This window comes from Peromyscus eremicus, chromosome 5 (assembly GCF_949786415.1).
Source record: "Peromyscus eremicus chromosome 5, PerEre_H2_v1, whole genome shotgun sequence".
In the NCBI taxonomy this organism is placed as follows: domain Eukaryota; kingdom Metazoa; phylum Chordata; class Mammalia; order Rodentia; family Cricetidae; genus Peromyscus; species Peromyscus eremicus.
This window is the reverse complement of record NC_081420.1, coordinates 38,064,287-38,087,861: the sequence shown is the minus strand read 5'-3', so window position 1 is coordinate 38,087,861 and position 23,575 is coordinate 38,064,287. Positions and strand designations below refer to the sequence as shown.

At 47.3% G+C, this 23,575-nt stretch overlaps 1 protein-coding gene across 2 annotated transcripts in view; it reads left to right on the top strand.

Annotated features, from left to right (window-relative positions):
* Positions 1-7,018: 7,018 nt before the first annotated feature.
* Positions 7,019-23,575, top strand: part of Ripor2 (RHO family interacting cell polarization regulator 2) — a 61,037-nt gene continuing 44,480 nt past the window's right edge. For both annotated transcript variants that reach the window (XM_059263254.1, XM_059263255.1), the window contains exons 1-7: positions 7,019-7,141; positions 8,754-8,909; positions 10,043-10,121; positions 11,709-11,732; positions 12,830-12,883; positions 14,683-14,832; positions 17,674-17,737. In XM_059263254.1, coding sequence (XP_059119237.1) covers positions 7,041-7,141; positions 8,754-8,909; positions 10,043-10,121; positions 11,709-11,732; positions 12,830-12,883; positions 14,683-14,832; positions 17,674-17,737 — 628 coding nt within the window. In that variant the 5' untranslated portion in view covers positions 7,019-7,040. The remainder of the gene's footprint in view (positions 7,142-8,753; positions 8,910-10,042; positions 10,122-11,708; positions 11,733-12,829; positions 12,884-14,682; positions 14,833-17,673; positions 17,738-23,575) is intronic.

Here is a 23,575-nt window from a genome sequence, read left to right as displayed (position 1 = left end):
GTGGTCCTGTGGGTGATGGAAACGGAAACAGCGTGGTTCTTCTTTCTCTTTCCCTTCCCTGCCTTGTTTCTGCTCCTTTCTAGTTTCCTGATGTTGGAGACAGTTTTGATGCCTATGAAACTTTAAAAAACAAAAACCGAACAATCCCTGTTTTCCTTCCCGAATCGCACTCAGTGTCATTACCCCAGCAAAGCCTTCCTTCTGGCTGCCTGGGTGGTTTGCTGCTTGCTTTCATTCAGTAAAGCCTCTAAGCACCTCTGCTTTGAACTCCTCAGTGTGAAGATCCATGCCTAGCAGGTGTGAGCAAGCCTGTTGGAGATCTGCCCCTTGTCATACCTAACCCTGTTAGTCCTGGAGGAGCTGTTGACATTTGAAGAGAGAAGTATGTAAACGTAAGCTAACCCAACCGCAGCATGTTTTGTAAATCGGAATGCCAGCTAGTCAGAGCATAATACAAAGTAGAACTGTCACCTAGACTAATTCCCAGGCATCTCCTCATCACTTCTGTGAATTCTGGTGGTATTAATGAGCTACGTTCTTCATAGTCAGTCTCCAAGCAGTCAGCCTGCCAAGGTGATGCCCATCACTGGCTCTTCAGCATCAGGTTATCTCGAAGTTCTCCGGGTAGCCCTGATTTACAGCGCTGTTCTTACCTGTCCTTTCTGGACCAGTGGCAGTGTGAGACTATGTGTGGTGAGGGAGAAACAGAAAGTCACCTTAATCTCTTTCCATCTGCCTCAATCTCTCCCTCACCTGGCTCAGTGCTCTTGTGTCAAACCTGCCTTCTGATTCATCATTCTAATTTCAAAAGATCTGGTGTGTGCGTGCGTGCGTGCGTGCGTGCGTGCGTGCGTGCGTGCGTGCGTGCGTGTTGATACCAAAAGAGAGCACCAGATACCCTGGAGCTGTGTTACATACAGGTGGATGTAAGCCACCTAGTGTGGGTGCTGGAAACCAAACTAAGGTCCTCTAGAAGAGAAGCAATTGCCCTTAGCTACTGAGCCTTCTCTCCACACATACAACCCCCTTTCTGGGTTTTAATGCATAAAGGTGAATATTGATTCAGCTGTAATTTTCAGAAAGACCAGAGTCTTTTAATTTTTTATATATATGAGTGTTTTGTCTGCATGTATGCGTGTGCACCACAGGCGTACATGTATGTACACCACAGGCGCACATGTATGTATACCACATGCATGCAGTGTCAAAGGGGCCAGAAGAGGGAATCGGATCCCTGGTACTGGAGTTATGGCTGTGAGCTACCATGTGGGTGCTGCTGGGGCTCAAACCCTGGTCCTCTGGAAGAGTAGCCAGTGTTCTTAACATCTGAGGCATCCCTCCCAGCCATAAGAAGTCTTTTTTGCAAAGCTCCAGCAGTCCTGAAGATGAGTCACAGGATCCAGAACTGGGTCTGTAGTTTTATATGGAACTCTGCTTATTGGAAACGCTTTGCCATGAAGCGGAGCAATGTAGATCTGGTGTAATCTCTAACAGGTTTTTGAATGAAAGTCAGGAAGTTGTTACATAGCTCAAAATTCAAAATAAGGGCATTATGGGGGATTGTGACTTGCTTGAATCAAGTCAAAATTTATGAAATCTACTACATTGTTTCTTGGAAATCCTATTTCTTCTCTGCAAGCCTTATAAATAAAAACCAAGGTTGGCACCCAACAGCTATCTTACATGATTTCTGATATAAGCTATCTTCTCTCCACTCCCAAATCGAAGGGTCTGGAATCTCAAGAAAAGGAATTTTGCATCCGTGAATAATACACATATTAATCTCTGTAAGGACAACAGTCAGAAAAGGCTACACTGTTGCTGACTACCACTCAGTCACACCTTTCCATAGACAACTGTCTATGCTTCCCCAACTTTTCCAGCCATGTACATCAGTCTATGTACGTGGTTTTGTTTTTACCATTCCTGGAATTGTACTGCTGCCCAGTACACCCTAGGGTTCTTTCTTTAAGAACATTATATGACAGCTTAGTATTATTATTTACTGTTATTGCTAGATTTCTGAGACAGGATCTTACCATATAGCCCAAGACAGCCCTGAAGTCACTCTTTCCGCTTTAGCCTCCCGAGTGCTGGGATGACACACACACACCGCTCCGCCTACCATTGTCTTCACTATGATACAGTTTTCCATCTTAGTGATTACGCCACAGTGCACTAACCACTTCTGTAATCATTTGTGTGCATGTACGTATGGTGCTGGGCATTGAACCCAGGGTCTTGTGAACGATGGGCAAGCATTCCACCAGGCCTGGTAACATGGATACTACTTCTCAGTATTGGAAACATAGCCTGTAATGAATGTCTCTTATGTGCCTCTCTGTGCTCTTAGGTGCCTTCCTGAAGACACACCAAAGGATGCGTGTGTTTCACACGTCCCCACCACCGTGTGTCCCTTCCAACAGTGGCAGTGAAAATCTTTAAGTTAAGACATTTGGTATAATGGAGTACCTGCTATCAGGATGCAAACTCCTCAGGGGTGGGTAATTAAATGCTCGAAACCTTACCCTATGTTGGATAGTATGAATGTGTGTGTGTGTGTGTGTGTGTGTGTGTGTGTGTGTGTGGTGGGGCAGCTTTAGTAACTGAGTAATGTGGCACTTCCTTGGAAGGCAGCCAGCTGTCTGAAGAGAGAGCACACTAAAGAGTAGAAAGAACTAAAAAGTAGATGGACTAGTCACTTTTCTTCTTGCTGTGACCAGCTACCTGACACAAAGCCACTTACAGAAGCGTGGTAGTTGTTGGTTTGTAGTGCAAAGAAATACGGGGTAGAGGCATCATGACAGGTCACAGGTGTCTGGTGTCTGGCAGCAGAGAGCCAGAGAGGAAGAGGAGAGCCAAGCTGTGACGTCCCAAGGCCCTCCTCTCCCAGTGACCCACTTCCTCCAGTGAAGTGCCACCCCCTGAAAGTTCAACACTCTTCCAAAACAAACAAGTGTCAAACACGTTTGTCTAGGCGGACATTTCACATTCCAATTGCCAGAATAGGTGTGGGTGACAAAAAGATGCTCAGCGATGCAGCATTGCAAGATGATTTCCACCCACTGAAGGCTACAGAAGCCGGAAGAGCCAAAGCAAAGAACTGTCACCCTAGCCAGGCATGGTGGTTGGTGCACATCTGTAATCCCAGTATTGGGGGGTAGGCGCAGAAGGAGCAGGAGTTTTCAGTCAGCCTCCACAACGTAGCAAGTTTAAGGCCCTCTCTCAAAAACTGAGAAAAAAGATTTGTCAGCCTTCCTTCTGAGTCTGGAGACCTGCAGAGTTGGGGGAGGGTGTTCTATACACTCCCCACGGGTCAACTGTGCCCCACCCTGTAAAACCCACTCCTTCATGTCTCTAAGAGTTTGCTCTCTCTCTCTCTCTCTCTCTCTCTCTCCTCTCTCTCCCCCCACCCTCTTTGTGTGTGTATACATGCATCTCAGGGGAACTGGTGGAAAGATAGAGATTTCAGTGTAAAACACCTCTCAAATTCTTTCCTGGTAGATAATAATCATTGTCAGGATGGAGAGATGAATTGAAGTCAAACCCTCACCCCAGCCATGCTCCTAACAGTCACCTACTCCCCATGAGAAGTTAATAAAATGTTTCTGAGTAATGTTTCACCCTCCAAAGCATGTACATCCTAAAACCCTGCACAGACACCTACTCTTAGATGCTTTTGTGCCGTGACAGAAAGGAGAAATGAGCAGACTGCACAGTCTAGGACACAGGTTTTGTCATACAGCATTTCATTCAGCTAATGTGATGCAGGAACTTTGCAGACAGGAGTTTAAGACTAAAGAACAAGCCAGGCATGGTGGACAGTAATCCTAGCGCTCAGGAGACTGAGGCCAAGCCTGGACCACATACATAGTGAGCTCTGGGCCAGACTGAGTTGTATAGCAACCAACCTCAAAGTAAATAAAGGAATACAAAATAAAAATAAAAGGAAGACTAAGATTTAAGAAAACATTTGGACTTGTTAAACTGTAACGTTCCTCTAAGTTTTACATTTTACCCAACATGACAGGTTTTCCTCCGTTCTTTTCTTCTCTTTTGTTTCAAGTCTGTCATTAGTACAACCGATTGTGTAATGGAATTTCTAAGGCAGTGTCTTCCCAACTCAGCTCAGCATCAAAATCACCTGAGGGGCCTTTTGCACAGCTGTATAAACAGGTCATTGCCTATATTAATTATCCTAGAATGCCTGAGGCTTAGAGCCAGGCCACTGCAGCTTAATCTACTGATGAAAAGAATAAGAAAGGAAAAAATAATCTTTTGGGTTAAACACACTCACACACTCACACACTCACACACACACACACACACACACACACAGTTTCAGCAAACTTCTATGCTAGCACACAGGAGCAAAGGTGACAGCCTCATCACAAGTGTGAGACCAGCCTTCTCCATGCAGCAAGTTCCAGGCCAGCCAGTACTGCATGGTGAGACCCCGCCTCCAATGCCAGCTGTTTGAAGACTAAGGCAGGAGAATTGCTATGAGTTCAAAGTCAGACTGGGCTGCTTGATGAGTTCCAAAACAGCTACACAGTGAAACTCCATCTCAAAACACCCAGACCAAAAGGAAACAAAGAAATATATACACATAATATCTAGAAAGTGTGAAACAGTTCAATATTTTACACAGCTTTAAAGTTCGCTATTCATTTTCAATCAAATACCTGTGCTTCATTGGATCTGTTGAACAAATTACAAAATGAGATACAATACTAATAAGATTCATCAAGTTGGGGCTGCAGAGAAGACTGGCTGCTCTTCCAGAAAGCCTGAGTTCAATTCCCAGCACGCTGCTTGGCAGTTCACAACCCTCTGTAACTCCAGTTCCAGGGGATCTGACGCCCTCTTCTGGCCTCAGCAAGCACTTCGAGCTTGTGGTACACAGACATACTTGTAGGCAAGAGAACCATAACACATAAAATAATAACATAACATTTCAAAGATTTGTAAAGTTGAGACTTAATGAGATGAGCATTTGACTGTGAAATTATTGGATACAAGTGTGGGAGTGTAGCTCAGCGGTAGAGCCCCTGACTAGCATGTGGGAGGCCCTGGGAGGAAAATAAACAAAAACCGATGGGGTGAAAAAGGCACACAAGCCATCATGCCTTCTTGATGACTTTTAGAAGTTTGCAGGTGATGTCATGCTGCGTGGGGCCAGCTCTGTGAGCCCAAGGACCACGTCCTCGGTGAAATGTAGACACTTGAGGGCCAGAGAGAGCCATTGTGAGAACTTGTTGAGGAGCTGACAAACTGGGCTTCTGTGTGGAGTCCCCAGGAGCAGCTCCATTGTGCCTGGTGACTGCACAGTCTATTACCTTTACGTATTTCTATCATATTACACTTAAAATTCTAGACAGTCCCTTCTGTCTTTGGCAGCTGGGAGGCTTTGTCCCACCCCACGGAAAGGCCAGCTTACTGCCCAGACTGACCTTTCAGTGCGTGAGCACCTTGTCCCCTGCAATAAGGCATGCTTTCCCCAGAAGGGTAGGGACTTAAAGCCCTGTGGCAGTGTGGACGGGAGTCTGCTCTCTGAGGGCTTAGCTTTACCCTCTTTCTCCTAGGTTCCTTAAGGAACAATGGGCGGTGCTGATTGCTGTGTGTCCACTTTGGGGGTTTCAGTGTGGACACTCACCTTTTCCTGCCAGCTCAGCCCCTGCCTGGGCTGACATCAGCTGCTGAGACAATGCTACATGCTTTGAGGCTGCCTGGTTGACCGTGGGTAGGGTTACCTCACAGTTCTAGGACAGTCCCTTGGGGGACTAACCTTGGGCTTCCGTCCCGCTGAAGTTGTGCTTTGACACCGCACTGCGGTCTGTCAGTGGGGAGTCTTCACAAAGCCAAACAAACAGCCAAAGAAAGGATCCAAAGGAATTGGGCGCCCTGTGGCCGCCTACCTCTCGCCTTCTTATCTAACCAGATGATCACTTCCTTTGAGAGTGCTCCTTCTACCCTTCCTTATGTGCCCAGCCAACTCTGTGGCAGTCTCATCTATCAGAGTAAGGAGAAAAAGGTGGAAAGAGTTTAAGTAAGTTCATCTTTAAAGAAACCGCATGTTTTCAGCCTTACCCATAAAATCCCACCTGTAGGCCTGACTACGTTTTGAATTTCAGGTTGTTGGACTATCTGAAAATGTAATGGTGGCTCCTTTGTACAGTGTTGTTGTAGTAACTGAATGGACTGAACCATCACAAATGTTCTTATCTTTGGTAGACCTGGGTTGAGCCTGAGAACGAAGGAGGGTGAGGGGAAGGAGAAGGAAGGGCAGAGGGGAGGGGAAGAGGGAGAAAGGAGGAAAAAAGGGAGGGAGAGAGGGAAGGAGGAAGGGGAGGGAGGGAGGAAGGAGAGGGAGGGAAGGAAGGAGGGAAGAAGGAAGGAAGGAAAGGAGGGAGGGAGGGAGGAAGGAAGGACGGACCGCACTCCTAAGGAAACATACGCCAGTTAGGAAGATGGGGGTGGCTCAGTGAATAAAGTATGCAGGCTTGAGGACCAAGTGCCAGTTGTCAGAACCCACACAAGTTCTGAGCAGACAGAGCAGCAGGCCTGTGATTCAAACTCTGTGAAGTTGAAGGCAGGGGATCCCCAGAGCAAGCTAGCTAAATAAACCAGCCACAGTGTCGACTTCTGCATTCTGTTGAGAGACTGCCACAATGAGTAAGATGAGCACTATCTAGAAGAGTCCTACCATCAACCTCAAGTCTCCACGTGCATATGCACACATGTCCATATACATGCAAACACACATAAACACATGTGCATCACATACATATGCCCCCCACAAGGGAAACCTAAGAGGCAGTAATTTTGTGTATTCATATTTATTTTGGTGTAAGTGGATGAGTCTCCTTTTAGGAAAGCCTAGAAGCAGTTCATGGCCCTCATGACCAGGACCTCATGAGTCACTTCACCTTATCACACCTGTGAATGTTGACAAGCTCAGTGCTTCTGTGTGAACCTGCCGACCGTCACCGTGACCTTCCATCTGTCTTACAGGACTGCCAACCAGACTCCCAGAAATCATGCTGGTGGGATCCCAGTCCTTCTCGCCTGGAGGGCCCAACGGCATCATCCGGAGCCAGTCCTTTGCAGGTTTTAGCGGCCTGCAGGAGAGGAGGTCCAGGCAAGTGCGGGGTGCTCCTCCTGGGGTGCGGCAGAAAGAGGCAGGGGCGCTGAGGTGTGTGCCTCACCAACGTGCATGTGTGTGGCAGTCAATGTCTTCTTCATGGAGAAGATAACACACCCAGAATTAAGTACTCTCATTTTTATCACTTAGAATTCCTTGTGCAAAGACGTCTAAGGGTTTAGAATAAGCTAGCTGTTTACGTGTATACATACACATACGTAGATGGCTAGCTTATCCTAGCTATTATGAGTGGTTATGTCCTCACTTTGGGGGACATGACCACTCCAAGGTGTGATTGAGGGGAAGGTTTTCAATGTAGGTATGAGAGAGAGGACAGCCAGTGGCATCTGGAAGCGTTCAGAGCTTAGAGAGAAAGTCATACACTGAACATGGCCAGCAGGGTGAACTGGGCCATGGGGCAGGTGTGTGGTCAGGGGAGTGAGAGAGGAGGCCAAGAAAGGGGGCAAAAGGAGGACCGAGAGGGTGCATGGCTGAAATGGCAGTGCTATGTAGGAATCAGAAGCTAGGGGAAGGGAAGCCCATGAGATGGAGAAGTTTAGGGCTGAGAGCGGGTGAGAAGAGCCAGAGTGCCAGTGTGGACTCTGTTAGCAGGTACTTTGTGCTGAGAGCCTGGAGGTTAGCATGCACTTTGGTATGCTGATAGGTACCACAGTTAGCCATGGTCCTGAGAGTGTAGACTCGCCCCTGCCTCACTCCCAACCCCCTTTAAAGCACACTTTCCTTTACCTTTCTGTTTGGGAGACTGTATTTGGTATGAAATTATGCAGTGGATAAAGACGATGCCTCACAGAGTGACTCTGGGGAGGTGATATTATTCAGGTGGGGGTTGGGACATTAGCTCCTCCTTTGCCTGGAATCTCCCCTCTCATAACACTGAGGAAGTGCAGAGAGTGAATGGATAATAAGCAAGGAAAGTCATCTTTTGTTTGGCTGCTGGATGACTCTCTCCCTTTCCAAGGGAGCTCCAGGTTTAAAGGCAGGCTCTGTCTCAAAAAAAAAAAAAACAAAAAAAAAACTGAAGAATGATAAAGAATGATACCCAAAAGTCAGCTTCCGGCTTCTGTGCACCTGTACACACACATGCACTAACACCTACACACACACTCACAGACCCCACATGCAAAAAAAACAAAATGAAAAAAATTAAAGTAAAATCAGATAAATAATACTTCAAGGAGAGCTCTGAGTACAAGCTACATGTGTTTTTATTTAATGCCCTAGAAAATTAGCTATTTGTCATGTTTTGGCACTTTACCCAAAAAGGTGTCATTCATATCCTACTGAGGTACATAAGTTTGTATCTGTTACTATGCAAAATAAAAAATTTTCCCTTTGGTTGGATATAACAAGGGCACCCTCAAAAGGCACACAACCCAAAGCTAGGCTATGCCTCCAGGGTAGCCTCTGCTCAGCGAAGCTTTCAACAAACATCAAGAAACTGAAATGTGGCCAGTTGGGATCTGTTGCTGTCCAGGGCCATGTTACCTTCCTCCAGCACGCTAGGATGAGGGCAGGAAGATTTCAAAGGCAGTTCCCTGGTGGGTCTCTTTGATGTCTGCGACTCACAGTCTTCTTTCTCTTTCTTTAGATGTAACTCCTTCATTGAAAATGCCTCTGCTCTCAAGAAGCCTCAGGCCAAGCTGAAGAAAATGCACAATTTAGGACACAAAAATAACAACACTCCCAAAGAGCCTCAGCCGAAGAGAGTAGAGGAGGTCTACAGGGCCTTGAAAAACGGACTCGAGTAAGAACAATGGACTTGACAATGCACTTGGGGCAAGGGGACCTTTTTCCTTCCTAAAATAACCCTTTTCCTTCCTACAAGCTAGTAGTCTTAGGAAAGCAGTTCTGAAAACGGCCGTGTGTGCCACTGCTATTTTATTCTGTTTGTTTTTGAGGCAGAGTCTAATGCAGCTCAGGCTGGCCTTGAACTCGCTATGTAGACAACGATGACCTTGCAGTTCTGATCCCGTCTCCACTTGTCAAGTGATGGATGGGGTCGCAGAAGGAAAAAAGCATATCAGCATACTTTGCTGGGTGTTTCCTTCTTGTTCTATAATTGAGGCAGCTTTTAGTCTCACAGGTGGGAGATGGGTTGGGATGGCACGTCGTATCCATGACATTGAAGCAGGCTTGACACAGTGATGTGTTTATAACTAACTCCCTCCAGGGTTGGACTTCACTTAGACAATAGTGGACAGCCATAGCTGCACTAGAGATTGCCAAGAAAGGGTTCTCAGCCTGGTGGAGTCAAACACACCTGTAATTCTACCCAGCACTCAGGAGGCCAAGGCAGGAGGATTATCCAAAGGTCAAAGTCAGCCTGGATGGCAGAGTATACAACCTGCCTCAAACATACACACATGCAAACACTCTGTAAAGGGGTCTGAAACCTTCCTGAATGTGCTATAAGAACAGTTTGTCCAGAAGATAGCTTGCCTAGCATTTGGTAAGGCACCTGTAGTCACTACTAGGTGACAAGACTGTGTGACCCTAGTCCTGTCTAACTCTTCCCTCCCAGGTGACTTTTTATTTCTGGATTTTCACCACTCCTCTCATCTCTCTCCCCCTCTTCAAACTAGACAAGATCAAATGCAGCTACCAGTGCTTCCAGATGCTCCCCAGCCACGGAGCAAAGTTTTGATTCTTTTTTCAAGAGGAGAGAGAGGCTGGTGTCTCACTCTGTAACCCAGGCTAGCCTGGGAGTTACTACGAAGCCCAGGCTGGCCTAGAACACATAATAGTCTTGCTTCAGTCTCCCATGCACTGAGATTATTAGTGTGAGCCACCCCCTGACTCCCTCTCAGAAGGTAAAGGTCAGCAACTGCCCAGCTCCCTCCTGGAGTGAGAGCTCACCGTGATGTCTTCCCTTTGCAGTGAGTACCTGGAGTTTCACCAGACGGAGCTGGACAAGCTGACCACTCAGTTAAAGGATATGAAGAGAAACTCTCGCCTGGTAGGTCCCTCTGACCATGAGGATGCTGACACAAGGTGGAGGGTGGGAGTTTCCTCTCCTTGATTACCAGAGGTGGGGAGGAGCGGGGAGGGGAGGAAGGCTTAAGAAAAACAGATACAAGTAGCAAAGCTACTTGTTTTGGAAGGAAGAAGAGCTGAGCTTGGTGGCTCCCACCTGTAACCAGAGCAGGAGGAAGGCTGAGGCAGGAAGAGGGCCAGCCTGGGCTATCATATGGGGAGACCTTGTCTCACAAAAACAGCAATCATCATAAAAGGGAAAAGCTGATTTTCTTTTAAATGCTTTAATCTTAATACTTCTGAGTATGCTCTACGAGTTAATGTAGATATGCTTCATAATGAAATAAAGATGATAAAGATGGTTTTTGAAAATTCCCCTACATGGTGCTGGAGCGGTTGAGCGCACTGGCTGCTCTTCCAGAGGTCCTGAGTTTAATTCCCAGCACCCACATGGCGGCTCATGATCCGATACCCTCTTCTGGTGTACAGACATGCTTGTAGACAAAGCACCTGTCTACATAAAATACATAAATAAATCTTTAGAGGAAAACTCTAAGCAATATAACAAAATGATGTGTTGCTGTTTTCCTAGCATCTCCTTAGTACATTCCGAATTCAGAAACAAGAACGTCTATTTGCTTTATCTCCAACTTGTAAATATAGGTCAGTGTCCTAGTTCGCTTCCTATGGCTAGGACACCACCACAGCCAAACATAACTCGCAGGGGAGTTTGTTTCAGCTTGCAGGCTCTCCTCCATCGGAGAGAAGTCAGGACAGGAACCTGGAGGCAAAAACGGAAGCAGAGGCCATGGAGGAACACTGCTTTACTGCCTTCCTCCTCCAGGCTTGCTCAGCCTGCCTTCTTATAGTACTCAGGACCACATGTTCAAGAGGGGCACCGCCCTCCCCACACCAATCATTAATTAAGAAAACGCCCCACAGACTTGCCTACATGCCAACCTGATTGTATTTTTTTCAACTGACGTTCCCACTTCTCAGATGACCCTGGCTTGTGTCAAAAACTAACCAGCTCAGCCAGTGCCAGGGAAGGAAGGGAAGAAGGTCACTAAGCAGCCAGAGGGAGAGCACCTTTGAGCCCCAGTAGAATCCATGCTGGATGGTGAACATCCTCTATTCCGATGAACTTGTGAGGGCTGATTTTGTTCATACCAAAGTGTTATTTATCACACCTTAACCTTTCAAGGCAGCAGAGAAGCCCAGGCGAGTCTGCATTGGTAGACCTGGCAGCTGTGTGAGAGCATGTTTATCTTCTGCTTCGTTGGCAGGTAGACTTTGCTGGGTTTTCGTTATGAACCCTTAAGCTGCTGAGAGGCCACAAGAGCAGGGTGCAGTTGTAGAGTCACAGAGGTCAAACGACAGTGGCTCCTGAGAATACTCCAAATAACCCTGTTTTACTCATTAAAAGCAAATACCAAAAAAATCCAGTAGCATTTGGTGGGGCTGGTGATTCCTTCAGGCAATGTGGAAATGTGAGCTGAGCCGCTTATTAAAGCGGACAGCATTTCTCCGGACGATGTGTTGTAACCAGGGGCTCTTCTTTTCATTTCAGGGTGTGCTGTATGACCTAGACAAGGTAGGCTATCTGTGTTGGGGTGCTGCTGAAAGATGAAACTCTGTGCTCTGAGCAGATGTCAGTAAGAGGCCCTTTGGGGGACAGTATAGTTCCAGATAAAGGATAATTTTCTCATCTTGGGAAGAAAAATCCATTTTGGTTTTTTGTTCCATGAAGAGGATGAGTGAGCACCAGGCTCTGCATAGTCAAAGGGCGTCAGCTCGGGGGAGGACAAGGCCTCCAGGTGGTGTGTGGCTCTGGTTTCTGTGAGTCGGGAACTCGGACTGAGAGGTCCTCACCGTGTGGTCTTTGAGTAGTAGCTGCCGTTTCCATCAACTATGAGACGCCTCTGATTGGAAAATGCTACAGTTGTTTATGGGCCACTAAAATATATATTCTTCCACTATATATTCCGTATATAATGTAATGTTTCAAAAAGTATATTATAAAATAGAAAGAAATTATTCCAATTGAATCTAGTTCTTTCTTTTCATGTAAAATGTATATATTCTTACTGACAAAATTCCTTCAGGCCTTTTAAAGTGATTTTTTTTGTGTGTGTCTTCCTTTTTAGCTGTCACAATGTCACTCTCCATGCCGTTCTATATACGTAGCTTTATTTCAATGCCAGTCATGGTATATTCTTCCATGAGGCTATATCAAGTGAATGCTACAACAATATTTAGAACTCACAGGGCTGGCGTGAGAAGCTGTATCTGTGAGCCCACGTCTGCCGCTGCAGGGGCAAACAACGATTACAAAATGTACCCCAGTTTCAGACACAACTCAGTGTGCAAAAGGCTCAGTTTAGAACAAACAAACAATGAGACTGCTCCACCAGAAACGGAGTGGATTGGCCACCCCGGTGTTAAACTCGGGCTGACTATAATTAGTTCAAGCTCATCTCTCGTGACAGCCAGTGTTTTGAAAAATATTTTCAAAATTAACATTACAGCAACCCTAAAATAGTGGCCAGGGTGGAGGAAAGAGGAAGTAGTAAGAACTGTATTTCCGGGACTTGTGCAGAGGAGGACACGCTAATGAGATTGCTCTCGCAAGCCTAATCAATTGCACTGTGAATGGCTGCACTTTTTTCAAGCTTCTCCTTTCAATTCCAGCAAATTAAAACGATTGAGAGATACATGCGACGGCTGGAGTTCCACATCAGTAAGGTAACCGATGCTGTCTTTGCGACCGTGTTTCTGCTCTCAGTTACTGCCCCGGGGCAAGCCCACCCGGAGTCGAGCGGGCCCAGTGAACCTTTAACATTTAATAGATACCTAAGCTGAACATAGAAATGAAAGCCTTGGGGATGAGAAATGACTCCGTGGTTAAAAGCACTGGCTGCTCTTGCAGAGGACCCAGGTTCAGTTCCCAACCTCTACATGGTGGCTCACAGTCAATTGCAACTCCAGTCCCAAGGAATCCAGCACCTTCTGGCTTCCATGGGTACCAGGCATGAATGTGGTGCACAGACATGCATGCAAGCAAAATACCCATTCACATAAAATGTAAATAAATAAAACCCCAAAGAAAGACAGGAATTAAGTAAGGAGGGAGGGAGAGAGTGAGGGAGGGAGATGGGGAGAAATAAGAATGTAAAGCCTGATCATTTGTCACTGTTGGGACTGCACTGTGATAAATTTGAACAACTTAATTTCAGTTTCTCTGCTATTGACCCATGACTTCACAAAATTGTTTTCAGTAAATAACCTCATTTTAAATTTTTAAATGCTTAATCCTGGGGCTAGAGAGATGTCTCAATGGTTAAGAGCACACGCTGCTCTTGCAGAGTTCAATTCCCAGCACCCACATCCCTTGGCTCACAACTACCTATAACTGCAGCTCCAGGGGATCTGATGCCCTCTTCTGGCTTCCAAGGGCACCTGCACTCAAGTACACATGCCCACACATCACACAGTATATAGGCACATAACTAAAAATAAAAATTTAAAAAAAAAAGGCTGAATCCAGGCCTATGGAAATGGTTCTGTGGTTAAGACTACTTGCTATATAATCATGCAATCATGAGGAGCAGAGTTTGGAACCCAGCACCCATGCCACAAGCTGAGTAACCCCCAAATGCCTGTAACCCCAGTTCCAAATGGGGCAAAGACAGGAAGGTGGCTGGGGCTTGCTGGCCTTCGATTAGCTGAGAAAACCTGAGCTACACATTCAGGGAGAGACCCCTCTTGCTTCAAAGGAATAGGTTGAGAGTGATAGAAGACAGCTGGCGCCATCTGCTGGTGCCTTCTGCACACACACACACACACACACACACACACACACACACACAAATGAATAAAATATCAACTCCAAAATTTGTAGGTATCATCTGTTGACAGTGCTTCTTAAAGTGATAATAGCTTTGCATTCTATAAGTTTTTTCTTTAATGGAAAACCAGGACCTCTCCCAATGCTTATTCCACATGCAGAGGACTCCTGTGTTCATTGTCTAACTCCACAGTCCAGCACAGACCTACAAATTTACCCAAGTGTGCCCCCACTTCTCTGTCTCCCCTCCACCCCCATACCTCCCTTTACCTTTTGTTTTGTTTTGTTTTGGGGGGCTTGTTTGTTTGTTTGTCTGTTTGAGGCAGGACCTCAATGGCCTGGAACCCACAACCCTCCTACCTTAGCCTCCCAAGTGCTGGGATTATAGGCGTGTGCCACTATGTCCAGCTACCTGAGTCCGTGGAAACAATCCCAGTGGTAGCCTCAAAGACACAAAAGGGCCTTTTCAGCTTATGTAATTTGGAAACATGATTCAAGCAAAATCTGCTTTGAAACAAACAAACACACGTGTCACATAATGCTGAAAGTAAGTGACTGGTCTAAAGGACTCACCCTTGGCAAGATTCTGCTTCTTGGAGACAGAAATACAGTGTATCTTTAAGGGCATGCCAACGGCCTGTGGGACTTCTCTCAAGCATGACAGTTATTTATCTTTTTCCTGTTTGGGCTCTGGCAGGTAGACGAGCTTTATGAAGCCTATTGTATCCAACGGCGCCTCCAAGATGGTGCCAGCAAAATGAAGCAAGCATTCGCGGCGTCCCCCGCCAGCAAGGCTGCCCGGGAGAGTCTGTCGGAGATTAACCGCAGCTACAAGGAGTACACAGAGGTAAACCCTGCGGTCTCTTCCCATGACTGGATCGGACCTGTTAGTCACTGCCAGAGAAAGGCGAGCAGCGGCACACAAGCCCATCGCACACTCTAGAAGATACACACAAATGCAGCTACTCAGGAAGCTGAGGCAGGGGCATTGCAAGTTCAAGGCTAACTACAGTGTGAGTTCGAAGCCAAGCTGGGCAGTTCAGTGAGACCATGGCTCAAAATGCAAACTAGAACAAGAAAGAAAACGTCAAAAGAGAGCTAGGAAGAGCTAGGTCAGAGGTAGAGCATTTATTTACCTGGAAGACACGAGGCTCCTCTCCTAGTATAGGGGGAGCGGGGGATGCAAGCAAGCAAGACAGTGGTGGAATTGTCTAAACTAAGCCATGAGGCCTAACATTTCATCATTTAAATTCACTTCCAAATAACATAGTGTGCCCTGAAGGAAGAGTAAACCCCATGTTAAGAGGTCAAAGAACCATGAACAGAAATGCATCTTCCTGGTTTCTGACAGTCCCTGGGGCCCAAGCATCGGACAGGGAGGTTTTCACCCCTCTAGGGGTGAACTAACACTAATGCATGCCCTTGATGAACGGGCTGAATTATTAAAGCTGCATGTCTCACTGTTCCTGGAGACTTTCTTCAGAGATCAAACGTCATCCGTGGAGTCATGGATCGAGCAGGCTCTGGTGGACAAGCGTAGAGCCAAGCGTCTGTCTTAGGGTCCCTTTATGCCGGAACCATAGGGCTGCCCCTTGTCTGATCCAAGTCTTGCTCCTTTCATGATTTAACATTAGACTCTTCTTTGCCTAAATCCCCTTTTCAGAAGAATATGTTTAATTCATAAAATAAGCTGAGCATAGTATAATCTCAACACTTGGAGGCTAAAACAGGAGAATTGCTCCAAGTTTGAGACCACCCTGGGCTGCATAATGACTACCAAGCCAGCTAGGTCTACATAGCAAGAACTTGTCTCAAATAAATAAATAAGGGCTATGGCGATAGCTTGGTCATTGTTGGAAGAGGGCACTGGATCCCCTGTAGCTGGAGTTACAGGTCGTTATGAGTCACAATGTAGATGCTGGGAACTGAACCTGGATCCTCTGGAAGAACAGCCTGTGCTCTTAACCACTGAGCCATCTCTCCAGCTCTGTGACCTGCTTTTTGAGCACACCAAAATTACAGGATCCAACAATAGCTCTACAAAGCACTACAGTTTCAAAGCAGGGAAATCATGAGTGATTTCAGCACACCCGTAATTGTCGCATGTTTCAGAGTATTTTCACACATGTAACAGTGTTCATCCCTGTTGCATCCATGGGAAGTTCTGACCATGGGTGACTTCAGTTGTTAACCTAGTGGCTCCTGGGTTCTTGAGACAGTAGTAGCAGTCCCAACATGCCTGATAACACGTCTGTTATGTCTAGCAACTGTCCCTTTGTAGAGAGGTCCCAGACTCCGAGGAAGCAAGCTGTTTGCAGTGCTGAGATTTTTTTTTTCAAAGCTTTCAAGCTACTCTGAGCTCAGACCTGAGGAAATGCTTCTCAGCTTTGCTAAGCTCTCTGAAGTACTGAGACCTTGCGACAGGACGGGTAAAGCCATTTTCTCCGTGTCCTACAAGAGTGAAGGTGCCGAGCAGAACAAAGAAACTACTAGGAAATGAGCCTCAGACCTTCCTAATGCTCCCTGAAGCCTGTGTGTGCCTATGCTCACATGGGGGCCTCGCTTTTGTCAGAATGGCAACTTGCACAGGCCGAGCCTCAGGGAAGCTGGCCGTGAGGAAGAAGCTTGCAGAAGCAGTGGACACTGCTGCTTACCCCAATAGAGAGGCTTCCAAATCTTGCCCCAGCTGAGCTGCAGGAGACCCTCACTGGTGACAGATATGGGCTGTGGCACTTTAAGAATACCTCTAACTGTTCCCATGAGGTCCTCAGATACTGGGGCAATAGGATGGGTGTGGTTAGGCATTGTAACCTTCAGCCTCTCTTTCCTTTGGCACCACAGTGAGGAAGGGAACACCTACTAGGTCCAGGGGGGCATTCTGGGCTTCATGACATCGCATTAGGAAGTCTGCCTCACTTGAGCAGAATCGAACTCCTATACTAACCCCCCAAAATGTTTGTATGCGTGTGTGTATGTGTGTGTGTGTGTGTGTTTGTGTGTGTGTGTGTGTGTGTGTGTGTGTGTGTGTGTGTGTGTGTTGTAAAGAGGTAGGTGTGGAGACCAGACGAATACCTCATCCATTTTGTTAGGTTTTGCTTGTTTGGAGACAGAACTTCTCACTGGCCTGGAACTAACTCTCTCAGTAGGCTAGGCTGGCAAGCCAACAAGCCCAGAGGTCAGCCTCGCTGCCTTCCTTGTGCTGGGATTACAAGCACATACCACTATGCCTGGTTGCTTTTTTCTTTTTTCTTTTTTCTTAATTTAGCAAATAAAAGATATGTGGGGTGGGGGGTAGTATATAACATGTTGTTATGAAACAGGCACACACTATAGCATGGCTGACCCAGCTCATTTAACCTGGAGTATGGATCTCTTCCTATGTATTGGGTATGGCTGATTCCTCCATCACAATAATACTGCTTTTTTATACAGTCTGAGTCTGTTCTTATGGAACATCCCATATTCTGTATTTGTCTGACTCTTTTGCTATCATTTAACTTGTTCACCTAAGCTCCAACTATCCCGTGCACCGGAAGCCTTGCTTCGCCATGTCTCGGAGGCTGTACTGTGTTACTCACGGCAAACAGGAAAACACCTTCTGTTCATGCTGTCACTGTTGAAATGCCTTATGCTGTGAGCTGCGGTGTGGAGGGTGGGGGATCTAACACCATCTCCTCTGCTCTTCCAGAACATGTGCACCATTGAAGCGGAGCTGGAGAGTCTGCTGGGAGAATTCTCCGTCAAGATGAAAGGTAAGCCGTCCTTGTTTAGAGAGAGACAAGGTGCCGTCTTCACAGAACTTCCTGAGAAGGCATGCTGTCTGTGTTTTCTTTGCAGGGACATAGGATCACCCCCACCCCGCCCTCCCACTCACGTTGGTTTGTTGATGAGACTCTTGAATCTTGCCTTCACACTTGAAAATGGTGTTTACTGTAGGACTGTGCCAAATGGGCACAAGAGTAGAGTAAGCCAATCGGCAAACCCTCCCAGTCCATCCCCCAAGAGTCAGTCATCGCCAAGACTCTGCCGCATTTTCTTTTCCCTCTGATGAACTAGAAAACTCCAGAGGAGTGAAACCCAAGTGTGTCAGCCAGTGCCTGTAAACTTCAGTGAGCAGTTCGGAGAGAGTAGGGCCACTTCTTCTGGAACGGCAGTGCCATGTCCTGTTGTCCCGTTATCACATCTAACAACATTAACAAGCCTTTGTTACTAACCTGGTTCCTTTGCAGATACCCCAGCTGTCTCAAAAATGCCTCCTACAGTTGCTTTGCTTTAATTAGGACTCACACGAGGTCCATGTGTTATAACTAGTTGTCAGACAGATCCCTGTCATCTAAAGCAAAACCCCTTTCTACACGCTAGACGGGCCTGTGGGCTTCTTTGCACCACGGTTTATTCATCTGTTGATTTATCTACTCAGGATATTTTCCTTTTGTTTCTAAGACAAAAGTTTTCTCCGTAATTCAGGCTGGTCTCAAACCCAAGGCCATCCTCCTGCCGCAGCCTGCCATGCCCCGGGAATATAGGCTTGTACCACTCTACCTGGCTTGCTGCCACATAAATTATTTCATTTGTTCCTTCTCTCCCATGTTTCTGTGAGCCTGTGATGTTTAGTATGGAGTGTTCCCATCTAGAGGCATCGTTGCTTTAGACTATAGCATCTTCAGTGTAAAAGGGAAGCCTGGTTTCAGAAAAGAGAGCTCCACCTAGATGTGGTCAGATTTACATGGCAGTGTCCACAGTGGCCCTCAGGGCTGTGGGACACCACCATCACGGCCAGTCCTTGGCTCTCCCATGGTTTGGCCCATTAGACTGTAGCTGAGCGGGCCAGGCCCTGAAGTCCTTCCTGGGTTTGGCTGCTTGGTCAACACTTTGACCCCTGGATTGCTAAGGAGGATTATTACCTTACCTACTTTCTGCAACAAGGAGAGATGGAAAGGGGAGACTCCCGTTCAAAGGGCCTCAGGGTGGGGCTGGAGAGATGGCACAGTAGTAAGAACACTAGTGGTTCTTGAAGAGGACCTGGGTTCGGTTCCCAGTGCCTACATGGCAGCTTACAGCCATTGGTAACTCCAGTTCCGGGGGATCTGATGCCCTCTCCCGACCTCCTCAGGCAGCAGGCACACGTGTGGTGCACAGACATAGATGTAGCCCAAACACCTTGCCTATGCTGGATACCTTCACCTTTCCAACTCTTTAGGTCCGTTTGCTTCCACTCGGGTCTCCACCTGAGTCAGGGGTTCAAAACCACTCTGGACCCACTCATCCTCTTAGCAGTTCAAAATCTATACAGCCAGGACGGGGATTCTAAAGGTCTCTTTAAACTTTGGGGGTGATTCTGTCAGCAGTCTGGTTCCTTGCGGGCTAGCATACAGAGTAAAGTGACTTAGTCACTGTTAACATGAGGACTGCCCATGTCCCATGGCGTGCAGAGAGGGAGGTCACCTACCACTGTTAACACGTGGACTCCCCATGTCCTGTTTCTGGCGTTCATTGCTATCAGGCGTTTCTGTTCTCGATTATAGGGATAATTTCTTCTATTTCACATGTGGAAGCTAGCAGCCAAGAGACGTTAAATGACTTCTCTCACAGGTCACGCAGTAAGCTGATGTCAGACTTGAAACTAGATTCTGGGTCCTGGCTCGGAGGTCACTCTTCTCATCTCTGTAACAAGTACCTGACAGAAAGCAGCTTTGGGGAGAAGGGTTTACTGTGGTTTGTGGTTTGAAGGGTAAAGTTGGCCATGGCAGGGAGAGTGGAAAAGAGCCCGGGGCTTTGGGGGCCTGCAGCTGAGACTTCTCGAATTCCCCAGGACCAGGAAGCAGAGAAGGGACAGTGCTGGTGCTCAGCTCACCTCCCTGTCCTTGTTGTTGTTGTTGTCGTTGTCGTTTTAATTCAGTCCAAACCCCCAGACTGCAGGATGTGGCCACCCACATTCAGGGCGGCTCTTACCTTCTAAATTTATAGACCCTGGAAGCACCCTCACAGACACACCCGAAGGGTTATGCCTCACTAATTCTCAGGGCCCTTGCCTGCCTGCCTGCCTGCCTGCCTGCCCTCCTTCCTTCCTTTCCTCCTTCCCTCCCTCCCTTCCTCCTTTCCTGACAGGGTCTCATGTATTTGCTATATAACTGACCTTGAACTCTTGATAGTCTTACCACTCCCTACCCACTAAATGCTAGGATTATAGTCACCCACCACCATCCCCAGCCCTCTAAGCATTTTTTATTCAAGCAGTTTGACCATGGAAATTAACCGTCCCAGCTGCCAGTACATGGCCACCTTAATGCCACCTTATGAGGAAGTTGTAACAATTGAGGAAACCCTATCAACCATTGCTCAAGTGCTGATTTTTCCCTAGAGAAGGGATCCCCTTCACCCTAAAACACAGGCACCTAAAGGCTCGGCAGGGGAAAGGGACCACCCACTATCCACATGATCTAAATCTCAGGCCTGGAGGTAGTAAGGAGATGATATTGAGATTCTGCCATGGGCAGAGCTATCCTGACTACCAGCAGTGAACTGGGTGCCTTGGGCTGAGGCAGTGAATGCCAAAGCTGTATGCTCTCCTCCCTCTGCCCACTTTTCTCATCTGCTTCCTTGGTTGCCCTAAACTCTAGTTCTATCTCCTCCACTCTCTTAACATAAAAAACCCAGAAACTGCATCTGTGTTTACACACACACACACACACACACACACACACACACACACACACACACCATCCTCTTCTCCCTCCACAAGAGAAGACCTCCCTGATGCCAAGACATCCTAGATTCCCATGAGCCACTGCTGTTCATTGTGTTTGATCAGGATATACCCCAGCCCCTACCCTCTCTGCCACAAGCATCGCAGTCTCAGATGGGGCAGCCCCTAACTTCCTCCTGACACGCCCTCCCCACACTTCCCTTTTGCTCAACCCCACAACTACCTACAACATGAAGGACAGCTGTCCTGGTGATGGTGATAAAGACACAGGGACAAGAGCTGCTGAGCCATGCACACCTGCCTTTGCCACCTCATCACCCCTGGCCTGGGTGCCACAGCGGTTGGGGTGGGAGGGAGACCTCTGAGTAGCACGTCCTCACTCAGTGGGCATACATGGACGATTGAACCAATCAAAGGAGCAGACTGCTGTGGAAGCCTGAGCCCACAATGGGGGCGGGGGTGGGGGGTTTGCTGAGGGCAGAGGCAGGAGGATTTGAGCACAAAGCCAGCTTGGCCTACATAGTAAAGTGTCTCAGAAAGGAAAATTAAGACAGGTTTGGTGGTTCATGCCTATAATCTCAGCACTCTTGAGACTGAGGCAGGAGGACTGTTGTGAGTTTGAGACCAGCCTGGGCTTCAGAGTGAGACACTGTCTTTAAAAAAAAAATTTTTTTTTAAAGAGGTTTTCACTGAGGGGAGGCTTGCTGGGCTGGGGTGGAGGGAGCTTCCTAGAGTTACCTTAGGCTTAGAACAAATAAGCGGAAAGCCCTCCCTGAAGGCGGGGAAGCTGCCCAAAGCTGACAGGGAGAATGCCATGGCCTGCATGCTCTGCAGAAGTGCTGTGGGGAGCTGTTAGGTCAGATTCTGACAACTCCTGGGTGCCAGATGAGGAGAACTTGATTCAGGAACCTGAACCAGGAAGGAAGCTAAGAATTGCAGCCTCTTTCAGAAAACTGATTTTCTTCCCAATTGTTACGCCACTGAAAGTGAGTTCTAGGAGCACACATGTCCAGAGGTCAGAGCTAGCTAGGTGCCATGGCTTGTAGGGCAAGGCCAGCCTCTGGTGAGTTAGGAACCTGCCCATAGGGCAGGAAGGTCTGTGTTAAGACACACAGCTGTTAGGTACTTGGCTATTTGCCTTGAAGTAGGAGGTAACGCTCTTAGGAAGGTCATGGCAGAAAGAGGAAACAGTGGAGGATGCCTATGACCAAACCATGTCTGAGCAAAGGGAACTGTGGACTGTATAGCCGCGTGGCTGTATAACTGTGTGAGTGTTTAGCTGTGTGGCTGCATAGCTGCGTGACTGTATAATCAGCAACTTTTCTCCACTTGATAAACTCTCTGAAAGCAGCAACTAGCTTAAGAGGAAAGGATTCAATCCACTGTGGGAGGGATATTCAATCCTGGTAGCCAGAGGGGCTTGCACTGAGGCAAGGGTTTGTTCACATCCAAGTGGACCAGGAAGCCAAGCAGGGGCTGGAAGCGAGCAGAGCTATAAACCTCAAGACGCACCCTCCAGTATCTGGTTCCCTCCAGTTAGGCCCCAACTCTTGAAGACTCCATAATGTCTCAAAACAGAGCTACCAGCTGTTTGACTGAATGTTCAAACATGAGCTGGGGACATTTCCTATTCATATAGTCACACTGGGACAGCACCCTTCCCTCCATTCAGGTTGTGGAAGAGCTGCCACATCAGTAACATGAGAGCATGTTATAAAAATGGTAAAGATGGAAGACCCATGTGAATACACAAGTCTCCTAGTTCCTGGCCTCCCGGGTGCACCATTAGTGGGAACCCAGGGGTGGTTTCTGAGTGGCCATAATGAAAACTTCTTAGCTGGTGTAACAGTTACTATCAAGCAGCTGAGAAAATATTGAGCTTTCTACAGCTGTAGAAATGCCAGCACGGCCTCGGGCCAGAATCGAAAGAACCCTGCCAGGCCCCAGAGACAGGCTGTCACTGCCACTGCCTCGGCATAGGCACTCACTCTGGAGCCTGTACCATGACCACCACCACCACCTGGGGGTCTTCCTTCTGCTGTCATATTGTCACCGGAGGATGAGAGATGCCTTGCAAAGAATGCCATGAAAATGCTTTCATTATATGGTCGGTGAGGCCCCAAATCCATCACGGCCACAGCCTTCCCTCTCACATGACGCTCTTCACATAGGAAATCTCTGGTCATTTTGAGAAGGAGGGGGATCTTCAAAGGACTCCCCCGCCCCCTTTTCTCACCTGATCTAGCATGGTACATGGTCCGCTTCTTTTAAGCAGCACCCCTGTTGACACTGCATGCATAAACAGGCAGCAGATTTACCCCAAGCTAATTATCTGCAGGTTTGCAAAGGATAAATTGGGTCGTGTTAGAATTAGCACATCAGGCTTTGGATTCCTAAGAGCCAGCCAGCGATGCTTTCTTTCAGATGTGTTTTTGTGGAGGGGAACTATTCATGAAAATAGCTTCCTCCAATCCTGCTTTTGTCACAGTGAGTCCTCCTAAGTGGCTCATTGGCTTCCAATCATTAGTGAGAGCTGGTCCTGGATGAATGGGCTCGCCAAATAAATGGCATGCCAAGTTGGTGAACTGCTGCCATCTACTGACGAATGATGGTAAAGGGTGGGTCCATTTTGAAGCTTCCCTGAACTTACAGATCTTATTCATAAGCATGCCCATAGGCCAATGGGAAGCAGATTCCTTCATTCCAGATTCTCACAGTCTATTAATTGAGACATTCATTGAAGGTAAAACACACAGTGTGACATCATCCTTGTTATGTTTCATGAGTAAAATGAGGTTTGCAAGAAACACCACCAAGGGCGGGGAAAACAGCATGAAGCGAGCATCTGAGTTTGGATGTGCAGAATCCACATAAAAGCTGGGCA